This window comes from Mauremys reevesii, linkage group 7 (genome assembly GCF_016161935.1).
Source record: "Mauremys reevesii isolate NIE-2019 linkage group 7, ASM1616193v1, whole genome shotgun sequence".
In the NCBI taxonomy this organism is placed as follows: Eukaryota; Metazoa; Chordata; order Testudines; family Geoemydidae; genus Mauremys; species Mauremys reevesii.
The window spans coordinates 82,812,485-82,825,552 of NC_052629.1; the positions used below are offsets into that span (position 1 = coordinate 82,812,485).

The 13,068-nt window shown below is 49.2% G+C and overlaps 1 protein-coding gene across 4 annotated transcripts in view; it reads left to right on the forward strand.

The window, feature by feature from the left end:
- Window positions 1–4,527: 4,527 nt before the first annotated feature.
- Window positions 4,528–13,068, forward strand: part of NISCH (nischarin) — a 93,984-nt gene continuing 85,443 nt past the window's right edge. The window contains exons 1-2 of one of the 4 annotated variants that reach the window (XM_039546402.1): window positions 4,528–4,560; window positions 10,299–10,385. In XM_039546402.1, the coding sequence (XP_039402336.1) occupies window positions 4,543–4,560; window positions 10,299–10,385 (105 nt within the window). In that variant the 5' untranslated portion in view covers window positions 4,528–4,542. Of the gene's footprint in view, window positions 4,561–5,165; window positions 5,394–9,280; window positions 10,386–13,068 lie in introns of those variants that run through there. The other 3 variants (XM_039546405.1, XM_039546401.1, XM_039546404.1) reach the window with 3 other exon arrangements.

Genomic DNA, 13,068 nt, shown 5'->3' on the forward strand with positions numbered 1-13,068 from the left:
AATGCACATTGGAAAAAATAACCCCAACTATACATACAATATGATGGGGGCTAATTTAGCTACAACGAATCAGGAAAAAGATTTTGGAGTCATCGTGGATAGTTCTCTGAAGAAGTCCATGCAGGGTGCAGAGGTGGTCAAAAAAGCAAACAGGATGTTAGGAATCATAAGAAAGGGGATAAAGAATAAGAAGGAGAATATATTATTGCCCTTATATAAATCGATGGTACACCCACATCTTGAATACTGCGTACAGATGTGGTCTCCTCATCTCAAAAAAGATATACTGGCACTAGAAAAGGTTCAGAGAAGAGCAACTAAAATGATTAGGGGTTTGGAATGGGTCCCATATGAGGAGAGATTAAAGAGGCTAGGACTTTTCAGCTTGGAAAAGAGGAGACTAAGGGGGGATATGATAGACGTATATAAAATCATGAGTCATGTGGAGAAAGTAGATAAGGAAAAGTTATTTATTTATTCTCAGAATACAAGAACTAGGGGTCACCAAATGTAATTAATAGGCGGCAGGTTTAAAACAAATAAAAGGAAGTTCTTCTTCACACAGCGCACAGTCAACTTGTGGAACTCCTTACCTGAGGAGGTTGTGAAGACTAGGACTATAACAGCGTTTAAACGAGACCTGGATAAATTCATGGAGGTTAAGTCCATTAATGGCTATTAGCCAGGATGGGGTAAGGAATGGTGTCGCTAGACTCTGTTTGTCAGAGGGTGGAGATGGATGGCAGGAGAGAGATCACTTGATCATTACCTGTTAGGTTCACTCCCTCTGGGGCACCTGGCATTGGCCACTGTCGGTAGACAGGATACTGGGCTAGATGGACCTGTGGTCTGACCCAGTATGGCCATTCTTATGTTCTTTTAAAATGTTTAAGAAGCTTCATTTAAAATGTGGAGCTCCCCGGACCGGTGGCCAGGATCCGGGCAGTGTGAGTGCCACTGAAAATCAGCTTGCATGCCACCTTCGGCACGCATGCCATAGGTTGCCTACCCCTGCTTTAGACAATGTATTGTTTTTGTCTTTGAACATGACCATGGAGCAATTATTTGATGTTGGGGTTGCTGTAATGACACTTCACCACCAGATGGTGCAAAAGGAATGCTTGTCAGGTGAGAAATGGTCTGATTTTTTTATTCAAGGTCTACACCTGCTCCCTTTCTTCCTTGTAACTAGAGAGTAGGGTGACCAGACAGCAAGTGTGAAAAATCAGGACGGGGGTGGGGGTTAATAGGAGCCTATATAAGAAAACGACTCAAATATCGGGACTGTCCTATAAAATCAGGACATCTGGTCATCCTACTAGAGAGTCCACAGGAGATCTGCCTGTAAAAACTTCTAGATACCTAGAGGACGAGTGTCCTCTCCCTCGGACCCAAGGAAGGGTGCTCTGAAATGAGGGGCATGTACCCCACACCCAGTCATGCAACAAAGGAGTTCAAAGCTGCTATAGGAAGAAGCTGCCTGGGCTGTCAGTCAGTGCCAGCTGTGACTAGTTAAGGAGCAGGCTTGTTTGTTTGTTTTTTCCTCCTCTGCAACAAAGAGCTGGGCTGGATTGTTGCTTTGGGAGCTAGGAGGGAGTGTAAGTCACAGAGGTCAAAGACAGTGAAGGCTTGCTCTCAGACCCAGGGGCGGCTCTAGGCACCAGCAAAACAAGCTGGTGCCTAGGGCGGCAAAAGGCTGGGGCCCCAGCTCATCCTGCCGCTGCGAGCCGAGGAGCGGCCCATCCCCTGCTGCCGGGGGGGGCGGCAGGCTGGGCCGGCGGACCTGCCGCAGTCATGCCTGCGGGAGGTCCACCGGAGCCCCGGGACGACTGGACCTGCCGCAGGCATGACTGCGGAGGGGGCGCTCGTCCCGCGGCTCGGCTGGACCTCCCGCAGGCATGACTGCGGCAGCTCAAGCGGAGCCGCCGGACCCGCGAACCGTCCGCAGCCGCGGGAGGTCCAGCCGAGCCACGCGGGACCAGCGGTCCCTCTGCAGTCATGCCCGCGGGAGGTCCGCTGCTCCCGCGGCTCCGGGGCGCCTCCCGCGCATGAGTGCTTGGGGCGGCCAAAAAGGTAGAGCCGCCCCTGCTCAGACCACCCTCCTGGCAATGGAAGTGTGTTTGTTTTCTGGCCTAGTTTCCAATATCTCTGGTGACAGGGCCTTCCCTGGGGAAACTATTCGTCAGTCTAACACATCCCCCTGTGGGGAAGATTTTTCTCCTGGTTAGCCTCAATTTTCCTTTTGTTAGTTTTGCCCCCTTTATCCCAGTCCCAGCGCTCTGTACTGCATGGACTGTTCCCTCTCAGGCTCTAGACCCATCAGTTATTTATAGGCTTTATTATCTCCTTCCCTCCCCCAGCAGTTGACAAGCTCACCATAGTTAGCTCTTTGAACATTTCCCCTAAATCAGCCCCTGCAGACTTGGTGTGGGGGAGAGATGAATGAATGGGGGCAGGGCAGAGAGAGGGGGAAGGACACAGAAGGAAGGAGTGGGGGGGAGGTGTGTGTGTGAGAAAAGGGGAAAGCACAGTATGTATCAGAGGTGAGAAGAACAAGAAATAACATGAGAGTCAAAACAGGGGAGACTTAGGAGAGAGGGAGCTGGAGGTGCAGATACAAGGTAGAAAATGGCCAAGGATAGAAAGTGAAGTGGGTGGGGGGAATGTAACATGACCCAGTTTTTATTCTGAAAGCGGGGGAGGGGGAAAATGAAGAGTTAGTACCTGCCCCTCCCTATCCCTTGGCTGCCATAATCTTGCCGGGTGCTTGTCTCTGCCTGCCCCCAACCTCACCCCCGCAGCAGGCACCCTGCTTTTCCCACTTCGAACATTGAGTTCCCCTGCCAGAGAGTGACTGGAGATTCTGAGCCCATAGGCCAAACCGAGCCCTGATTCAAAGTTGCTGCAGCTTGTTCAGGAGGTGGAGATGGCCTGTGTTAAATACACTCTGAAGCAAGGGACTCCGGTCCATGCTCTACAAGCCAGGGGAGTAGGTGTTCCTGGGAAGCAAGGTTCCTGTATGGGCTTAGCTGGTGGGAGAGAGCCCTGTTAGTTTTAACCCTTCCTGCAGAGTCTATTTTTAGAGAAATCCCCTGGAGATAATCTAGTCCCCTGGGCCAAGACTTTCAGTCATATTTAGGTGCCTTGCTCTCATTGATTTCAGTGGGAGATAGGTATCTAAATACCTTTGAGGCTCGAGGCCTTGATGACTTTAAAGAACAGGGCTGGTCTCTTCATGAACATCTTCTAGGGCTCTGTAGGGGGTCAGTTGTGGCAAAGCTGTGGATCCATCCGTGTATCTGACATTCTGGCTAGTAAGGCGTTGCAGTTACAACGCTTTGTGCAATTGATAGTTAGAACAGATTGCCGGGGGCAGAGTTATAGTGGCTATGGGGGCCATGTAAATTTTTTGCTGTACATTTTGGTATATGTAAAATCTCAGCTGTAACTTTGCCTTAAATCTGTGAGGTGATTACTCCTGGATTGCGAATTCCACTTTTCCTTGTCCCCTCAGCATTTTCTCACAGAAGTGTCAGCAACTTGAGTACCTTGCTCACAAGCCACAATACGTAGTGGCCACTTGGTCAGGTTTAGAGCAGGGGCTTCCGGTGTTAATGGGGAGAAGGGCCTAAGGGGAGAATTTCTGATCCTTTCTCTCCTACAGTAAAACTGCCTTTGTGAGGAGCCATTTCTCATCGCTGCCCTTCAGCCTGCCCTTCAATGTGAGAGACTTTCCCAAATATGGGCACAGCTACTTCCTGACCAAAATAGCCCCTGTGTGACACAATGCAGCGTGGAATAATGTAACCTTAATCCAGGGCTTCATTGTGCAGAGAGAGACGGGGACTCTTGAACTCTCACGGCTGCTCAGTGTCAGGTTTACTATTGTCCGCGTGCCATTTTGACTCTTCCCTATACATGCTTGGGCATCCTCCAGAGGAGCCTTGGCATGAGCAAGACATTTGATTTCCAAACCCCAGGCAGCTGGAGGCAGAATCATCTGGGGGCCAAATCCGTGTCACAGCTGTCCTTTCCCGCTTTACTATCTTACTAGGCTTCTGCTAAATGCAAGTCCATAGCAAGCTACAGCTTGGTTACGGTCACCATTATGTATTATTTCTGTCACAGTAGCACCTGGGAGCTCTAGTCCTAGACGGGCACCCTATTGTGCCAGGCGCTATACCACAAAAAACTTGTCCCTGCCCCAAAGAGCTCTCAACTTGCATGTAGACCAGATGCTCCACTCCATCGTCTTGGGCAGAGGAAAGCAATATGAGTAGAATGGATGGGGCAGCCCACAGTGGCCTGGCCTTTGGGTTTGAGTGTAGGGCTGGAAGTTCCCAGGACGGACACCGACTGCTCCTGTGTCCTTGGCCAAATCGTTGAAATGCTCTGCCTTCATTTTCCCACTGGCAATCTGAGGCTGCTTAGGAGTATTTATAAAGCCATTTTCAGATGAGTTCTAACCCTAGCTACCTGGCAGTGAGACTGTTCTGTATCACAACATATTATTGGTCACCTAGAAGTCCCAAAACTGTTCCTATGGAGAGAAGCTATGAAGTAAGAAATGAAGCCTGTTTTGTTTATTGAGATCTAAGAGCAGCTGAGCACTGAGATGGTTTCAGAACTTACGGAGTTGGTGCCTATGGAGAGCTGCTACTTCATCTTATGCTCTGAAATCTTCCCATTGAAGTGAGTGGAGGTGCAAGGAATGCAGGCTCAAGCACACAGTGCAGCAAACTGCACTCTGGATCCAGGGCACCAAAATGCTGTGTCCCCCTAACATTTATTTTAGGAGTCTTAGGAACCAAACACTAGGTTATGGGCTTCCCAGGGGCTGTCAAAAAATAGTCAGCTTGGCAGCAGACCTTAGACCAGTAGCAGTCAGCTTTATCAGTAATTTTCTATGCTTTTTTTCCTTTATTTTAGATATGAGTTTAAATTCCAGCCTTCTCCCTCCCCAGTTGCCTTCATCATCTGCCTGAGCCTATCATGAAAGCATAGCTCTGTGTTTATGATATCACTGTGATGTCACAAATGTTACTGTCAGATGTATGAATCCACAGCAGCAGCAAGTAGAGGAGAAAGCCCTTGTGTAAACTGCTCCTGTGTCCTTGGCCAAATCGTTGAAATGCTCTGCCTTCATTTTCCCACTGGCAATCTGAGGCTGCTTAGGAGTATTTATAAAGCCATTTTCAGATGAGTTCTAACCCTCGCATCTGAAGAAGTGGGTATTCACCCACGAAAGCTCATGCTGCAGAACATCTGTTAGTCTATAAGGTGCCACAGGATTCTTTGTTGCTTGTGTAAACAGTCAAACATCCTTGATAGCTATTAATGGGCTACCGAAGTGCTTGGAAACAAGTGAAACAGACATGGCTGTAACTGAATATGTAAGACAGAAATATATTTTATGTTCTGCTGAAAGTCTGCACTGATATTTCAGTTAGCTTTAACCACCAGGAAAGTCTCTCTTGCACAGGGGTTCTCAAACTGGGGGTTGGGACCCCTCAGGGGGTCAGGAGGTTACTACATGGGGGGTCGCGAGCTGTCAACCTCCACCCCAAATTCCGCTTTGCCTCCAGCGTTTATAATGGTGTTAAATATATAAAAAAGTATTTTTAATTTATAAGGGGGGGTCGCACTCAGAGACTTGCTGTGTGAAAGGGGTCAGAAGTAAAAAAGTTTGAGAGCCACTGCTCTTGCACATGAGGCTATGGAAGGTGCTTGAGCAGGAAGAGTAGCCTCAGGTTTATGAAGGGTCTGAGCTTTTGCATGTGAAATTGCTGTTGATAGAAGTACACCAAACTAGAGGAGGCTAAGAGTGCAATGTGGAGTGGATCTGGATTAGTTTAGGTGGGGTTCATGGTCTGGTTCTGAGGCTGAATCAGGGTCAGTCCTTGTGTTTGGGATCAGATTCTGTGGTACAGAAATAGCACAAGCTGCTCTTGCAAGATTTTGGCTTCAAAATAATATGCTTTGGAGATTTTCAGTATTCAGGGATGAATATCTTACACGGTTGGCTGTGTCCTAGTCAGAATCAGAAACCCTTCCAGTGGTGATCCAGTCCAGGTTTGTTGTTTGTTTGTTTTATAGTACACATAGAGGCCCTAAGTGAGATTAGGTGCCTGTTGTGCTAGAGGCTGTACAAACAGCTAGTGAGAACCAGTCCCTTCCCCAATTCACTTACAGTTTGGATGGGGGACAAGGACAGCAAGGTGAAGTACTTTGCCCCAGGTGACACAGCAGGTAGTGGGAGATCTGGGAATATAACCCAAGTGTCCTGAGTCCCAGTGCAATGTCCTATTCACTAGACTACATTTCTTCAGATGGCAAGTATCCTTCCCATCTCTCCACCCTGACACGTAAAGGGGTTCAGATTAGAGATGAGATTTGGCCCCTCTCTAAACAAAGTACATGGGGAAATAGTTGATTACGGAGTAAGTCCTCATGCAAAGCTTTGTGACCATGTCAGAATGTAATACCACATGCCAATTTAAAACACCAGGAAAGGCTTTAATGAGGACATTCGCCCAAGAGGGCCGGTATTTACAATGCCATGACACAGTCAGTTCAGTTGAAACTTTTTGCACAGAATCATGCTTTGGTGGCAACCAGAAATAAGGCTAGATGTGGGTCTAATTTGTAACACTTTGTACACAGGGCTCATGAGTACTTTTGGGCTCAATTTACACACATGTGCTCAGGTGTCTCGGAAGTGAACTGATCTATATCCCTGTTTTGATACAGGTTCTACAGCTCTTAGGCATATGTCTGCATCAATGACATTTTCACATGGTGAAACATTATTTATCACTAGTGATCCCCAATGTATGCCCATTCAAAAAACATGTACAACACTTTATTCACAAGATCAACTGTCAGTATCTTAGTCATAAACCTTCTGTCTACCTTTCACAACAAGATGCATAGGAAGTAGCTTGGTTAGTGTAATGCAGTGGTCCCCAAACTTTTGAGGGTCGCACCTCACCTTCCCCCATCCATGCCTCCTGAGAGCCAGGGCCAGGAGCGGGGCTGCGGCTTGCGGGAGATGGACAGAGGTAAGGGGGCCAAGGCTGGAGCCGAGGGTGGGGATGGAGCTGGGAGCAGAGCGGCAGCCAAGCCACAGTGAGGGATGGCAGAGTGGAGCCACACCAATGCTGGGGACAGGGTCAGGCGCAGAGCTGGGGTCATGGCTGGGGTGGAGCCAGAGCAGAGCTGGGGGCAGGACAGGGCTGGGTGGCACTCCCTCCTGCCCCATGTGGGGTCTGGTCTGGCCTGCCACACCTCGCCCAACCCGAATGTTCCTCCACACACCCCTAGGCACACTCCACAGTTTGGGGACCTCTGGTTTAAAGCATAACAAAAAGCTTTGTGCTCACCTCTGAGTGAAGTGAGGCTCTGAATGTGCAATATACCATGGCTAGGGCGGCCATATTTCCCAAAGAGAAAACGGGACACCCCCAGCCGCTTGCCCGAGGGCCCCCCCCCATGAGGTTGTGGCCCATCGCTGGAACCATACCGCCCCCCCAGCTCTGCCTCCACCCCCCTGCAGGGGCCCGGCATCTCCACTCATCCCCCACACGTTCCTCCGCACCGTGCCCCACTTTTTGGACAAAAGTGGGCATTTGTCCCATGTGCTCTTGCCAACTGAGCAACTCAGCAAGAGCAACCGGGACAAAAGGCTCCTTTTGAAAAGGAAAAACAAGTTGGGACAGCCAGGACAGGGCTTAAAAAAGTGGCTGTCATGGCCAAAACAGGCCGTATGGTCACCCTAACCATGGCAGGAATGCAATCTCTGCCGGCTAAAGAGGGTGCACAGAACATGCAGCTCTGAGCAGGTTTGCATGCATGGCAAAGTGTGCCTGAGCCTTGTCTGCAGTAGCAGTTGAGCACTGATACAGCAAGGCCATTGCTGGCATTGCTGGAATGCAGGTACTCATTTTATTAGTGTAGTTGCCTATTCACCTGTGAAGTGGGATATGAAAGAGAAGGGAAAACCCATCAGAAAGTGGTTTCTTCTGTTTCACCAGCCATTGCTTAGTTTGTGCCTGTGACTAAAATGACTTGGAAAAATGAGAGCATAGTGTTGTTCACACTGCATAAGTATTAGGATAACTGGATGCAAAAAAGGCTATGATTTTCTGATGGACGGGAGGGATTTTTACCATCTGCAATCGTATTAGAATTGTCCCATTGTATATGCAGTAGAATAGCAACTGTAGTTATAATAACTAGGATCAGAATTACAATCCTCAGTTTTCAGGGTCTGGATTGAGCACCAGGCAGGAATTTCCTCCGTGGTATAATAGTGCATAATTTAGGAACGTTATTTATGCCTTTCTCCCTGACATCTGGCTGGAGAGAGGATACTACCCTAGATGGACCTGCCAAGCTCATAAAATAATTGTCCCCGTTCACGTGTGGCATGGAGCATCCCTCACCCCTCCTCAGTGAGGTGATGAGTGCCCTCACCCCGCACTGAGGTGAATAGGAGCTGGGGGTTTTCAGGACCTCCATAGGATCTGCTCTCTGCATTGTAATCATGGGCTTCCTCAGTTTTCCTGTAAGACTCATGGTTTGGCTCCCAAGACTTCCATACTCTCACAATTACAATAACCAGTCTTTCCTTGGCCCAGATCAGCCCGCACACAGGAAACTTCGGGGAGGGGACCCAGGTTAGATCCTCTGTGTTCTCTGTGTTGGGGCAGGGGTTGTCCTCCAACCCTATGGAAGAAGCAGAGAAGCGAGACCCCCAAGCCCCACAAATCCAGATCTTGGAGATCCACTGAGGCACAGGAGCCCCTGTGCCCCTCTGCCCTCTCTGGCTTCCTGCCAACATGGCTGTGATGGGGCTTTGCTCACAGGGCTTCTCCTGCCAACAGTGACTCCTGGAACCCTGGCTTAAGATGGCAGGAAGTTCCCTGCCTGTACCCATCCTGCACCTCACCAGCCCTGAGTCCATATCTCCACAGAGGACTCTGAGATCCTATTCCCTCCCTGCGAAGGGTGAGATGCACACATGGGAGCAGGAGGAGGGACCTTCCATGCTTAGATCTTAGGGGGAAAGCCAGGCTCCTCATGCTTCCATTGGGTTGAATCCCAGTTGTTGTCTAGCCATTGATTTCAATAGGGCCCAGTTCTGGCCCTGTGTGGGTGTTGTCCATTTTCATGACTCTTGAGTGTTTTCACTGTCTTTTGAAAGGGTTGAGAACCGATGTGACTTGTTGGCAGCAGCTCTCTGGTGCCAACAAGGCGTCACCTTCTCCCTGCCTCACAGATGCTCGGACTAAACCCTGACAGAGGCACGTAGATACCAGCACGTCAAAGGGGATGACGTCCAGGGACAGAATGAGCTGACAGCTGCCTGATCAACGCCTGCATCAAGTATTCCCTGTGTGTCAGGAATAATATGGCTAGAAATAGACACTGTCATACTGGCATAGGACATACCTAGCCTGCATAGTTTAATGGGGGGGTTTACCACAAGGCAGTTGTTCCCAGAGCCCTGTGAGCATGTGTAGGCTGCATCCAACAAACCCAGAACCACAGAGCTCAGCTAGAACCAGTGGTGGTTTTCTCCCTGAATAATATAGTAATAACCCTTTGTGTCTCACTCAGCCCAGCCTGTCTCCTCGACAACGCCCTGCAGTATGGTCCAGTGCTTTGCCCAGCCTCATTTTAGATGTCTCAGGCGATGCAGTTCCCTCCATTTCCAGTGGGAGGAGGCCATTCGCTACATAATTCATCTCCCTGTTGGAAAAATGTCCTTGATACTCTAGATTCTCTCTTTTAGTTTCTTACCATCACCCCTAGTGGTACTTGCTGTGTAACCACTGAAACTGTGAATCCCCCCTAGCTTCACTCTGGACCTTCTGGGAAATTGGTTTTGGGTTTTGAGATTGTAACATAAGTTTTAAGTGTATTTGCACAGCTGTCTTAGAAATTCAATTGCTCCCTTTAAAATGCCTGTGAATAGCAGAATGTCCTGTTAAGAAATATAAGCAGTGCAGACAGCCTTTTGGAACGCTTTTCAGAACCTTCCAGACTCCATTCTGCAAGGCGCTGAACACCCTCAACCTCAAGGAGGCACTCAGCACCTTGTAGCTGCCATTCACTCTCTGTATTGATAGGCAAATACCAGAACCTTTCTGTACCTCAGTTTACCCTGTTGTAAAATGAGCTTGATAACACTTCTCACCCCCGTCAAAGTGCTCTGAGATTCCCCAGTAATTGCAAATTATCATATCTTAAGTATAAAAACTTCCCTTTGGACTGAGGAGATTTTCCTTTTGCAGGATGAAAAAGAGTTTGCCATACGACAAAAGAATAAGTCTCAAAGGAATCAGGAAGCAGCAAACAAAATGCTACAAGCAGACAAACAGGTGAGCTAGCACCGTGTGGTTCTTCTCAAAGCGGATGGCTTTGAACGGCCTGCACAACCCCAGAAACCAATCTGTGTGTAGACCTCAGGACCGCAGGACCATCAGCTCTGGGAAAGGCAGAGGAAGGAAAACACATGAAAGCAGATTCCAAGGTACAGTTAATCTGACACAAGGTAAAATTAACCATGTGATGCTGCAACCAAAGGTAGCAAAAGAGAAGGTGACGCTCTATGAAAACGAAGTGTATGTTAGAGGTGGGTGAGAGCCCACCGTGTTTACATGAAGAGTTTCAATTTGGGCCCATTCTGCAGACAGGTCCAAGCCTTGGGGTTTGCATCTGAATTCCCCCACAGTTGAGGGAGTGCAATTCCAGACTGAGCCCCATCCCTAGTTCATTTTGTGTATGTAAATCAGCAAGGCACACAGGGCCGGTGCAAGGATGTTTCGCGCCCTAGGCGAAATGTCCATCTTGGCCCCCACCCGCGCCCCCGCCCTGAGCCCCCCCCAGCAGCTCCCCCCCTTGCGGCAGCTCCCCTCCTTGCAGCAGCTCCCCCCCTCCGCCCTGAGGCGCCCCCCTTGTGGCAGCTCCCCACCCTCCTCCTGAGGCACCCCCCGCCATCCCAGCTCACCCCTGCTCCACACACGAGCACGAGCACCCCGAGCATGCCGTGGCTGCGTCACTTCTTCCACCTCCCAGGCTTGCGGCACCAATCAGCTTAGGCGCCGCAAGCCTGGGAGGCGGGAGAAGTGAAGCAGCCACGGCGTGCTCGGGGAGGAGGCGGAGCAGGGGTGAGCTGGGGCGGGGAGTTCCCCTGCGTGCCACCACCCCCCCTTACTTGCTGCAGATGGCCCTCCCCGCACTCCCCTGCCCCAGCTCCCTCCACCTAAATGCCAGCGGCAACTGGGGCGGCTGAAGATCCGGCCACCATGGTCACTGCCAAATAAAATGGCGCCCCCCAAATCCCAGCACCCTAGGCAACCGCCTAGGTCGCCTAAATGGTTGCACCAGCCCTGGAGGCACACTGCTCTACACGTGCTTTGTCAGCGTGTATAGTGCGTGCTGGGTCACGGGAGCCCCAGAGTACAGGGAATGGGTGCAGAGCAGCAGCCTGGGGTTTAGCAAAGAGGCTGCCACATGTGAAGAAGATCCCCAAAGGAGCTCTCTGTGGCTGGGAGGGCTTGAATGGGGTGGGGAGCTGGGACCCTATTTGATTTCAGAGGGGAGATTAGTATGCAAAGGTCTGGGTAATTCAGAAAAGCAGCCACGTGCTTAGAAACTCATCTGAACTGAATCCATGAACATTTCGGAGGTTCGTTCACAACTAAAGGAATATGCTGTAGCTGGCTAACATTTTACCTTAATACCCACAGCATATTTTTGTTTAATCTGTGAGGATGGGGCCAGAGGGAGTCCCGTGGGTGCATAAGGTTGTGGGGAAGGTACCCTTTGCACATACAAATGTGAGGTTTGCATACATAAATACACGGACATGGATGTCTGTGCATTTTGTGGGCATGTGAGCGCGTTATTGACCATGTGGCCATTAGTATTTAATTGAGGCAGTGTGGCACAGCAGCAGACAGTGTCATGGGCTGGGTGTCAGGAGGCCTGAATTTCTGTCACTGCCACAGACCTTGCAGTGTGATGTAGAGGAAAGAGAGGGCAGATCACATGACTGCTCTGTGCCTCAGTTTCCCCATCTATAAAATGCAAATGTCAAGCTTCATTAGTAAAGCACTTTGGATGAAAAGTTCTATGTAACTACTAAGAATTATTGATGTTATTAATTAAGAATTATTATAATTATTAATAATCACTCTCTCTTCTGAGATTCTCTGTCCCCTGACATTTAAAAAGTCCATCAGTGGCATCCTTCAAGGTGAAATTCAAGACTCTGTTTAAAACATCCTATTTATTTTGTACGTTGTTTGAATATGATGGGTGTGTTTGTTGGAGTTTTCATCAGATTTTATTCCTATGTGGAGATTTAACTGGGCATTTGGACTATTTATTGTAAATTACATTTTTAGTTTATTTTTGCTAAGGTCCCAAGTAGGGCCTTTCAGGCATGAGCTGGTTATAAGTTAAAACTTATGGATCAGATTTTCTAAAAAACACAGATGCACCAGTCTTTGAGACAAATGCTCACATAATTCATGCTTAATTTGTGTTTGCAATTACTGCAGCTGCACTTATAAATCAGGTAATTGTGCACACATCACCTTAACTGGCCATTTGTGAACAAACTTACCTGATTTGTGCACACAGTTCTGGTAACTGTGCATGCAAACTAGGTACACAGCTGCATACTTAATGTTTTAAAATCTGTCTCTATTGTTGTTATTAGAGAGAGAAATAAATGGTAGGCAGGTCTCAAATACACATATATAGATTCAGTCCTGCTGGCGGGCAGGGAGGAGAGGGCAATTGCCCAGGGACCCAGGTGATTTAAAAGAGCCCAGGAGCTGCCACTGCTGCTGTGGTAGCTGAGGCCAGCATGGCCAGGGCTTCCACATGCCCGCCTGGCTGAAGAGCGCCCCCAGCAGCGTTGCCAGCAGCTCTCTGGGCACGAGCTAGTGCAAGCGCAGCACCGCCCAAATGTCAGGCGGACCACGTCCGTGTGGGCGCAGCTTGTGCATGTGTGCACCAGCCGCCGCACGTGGTCCAGCTCTGCACCCAGGT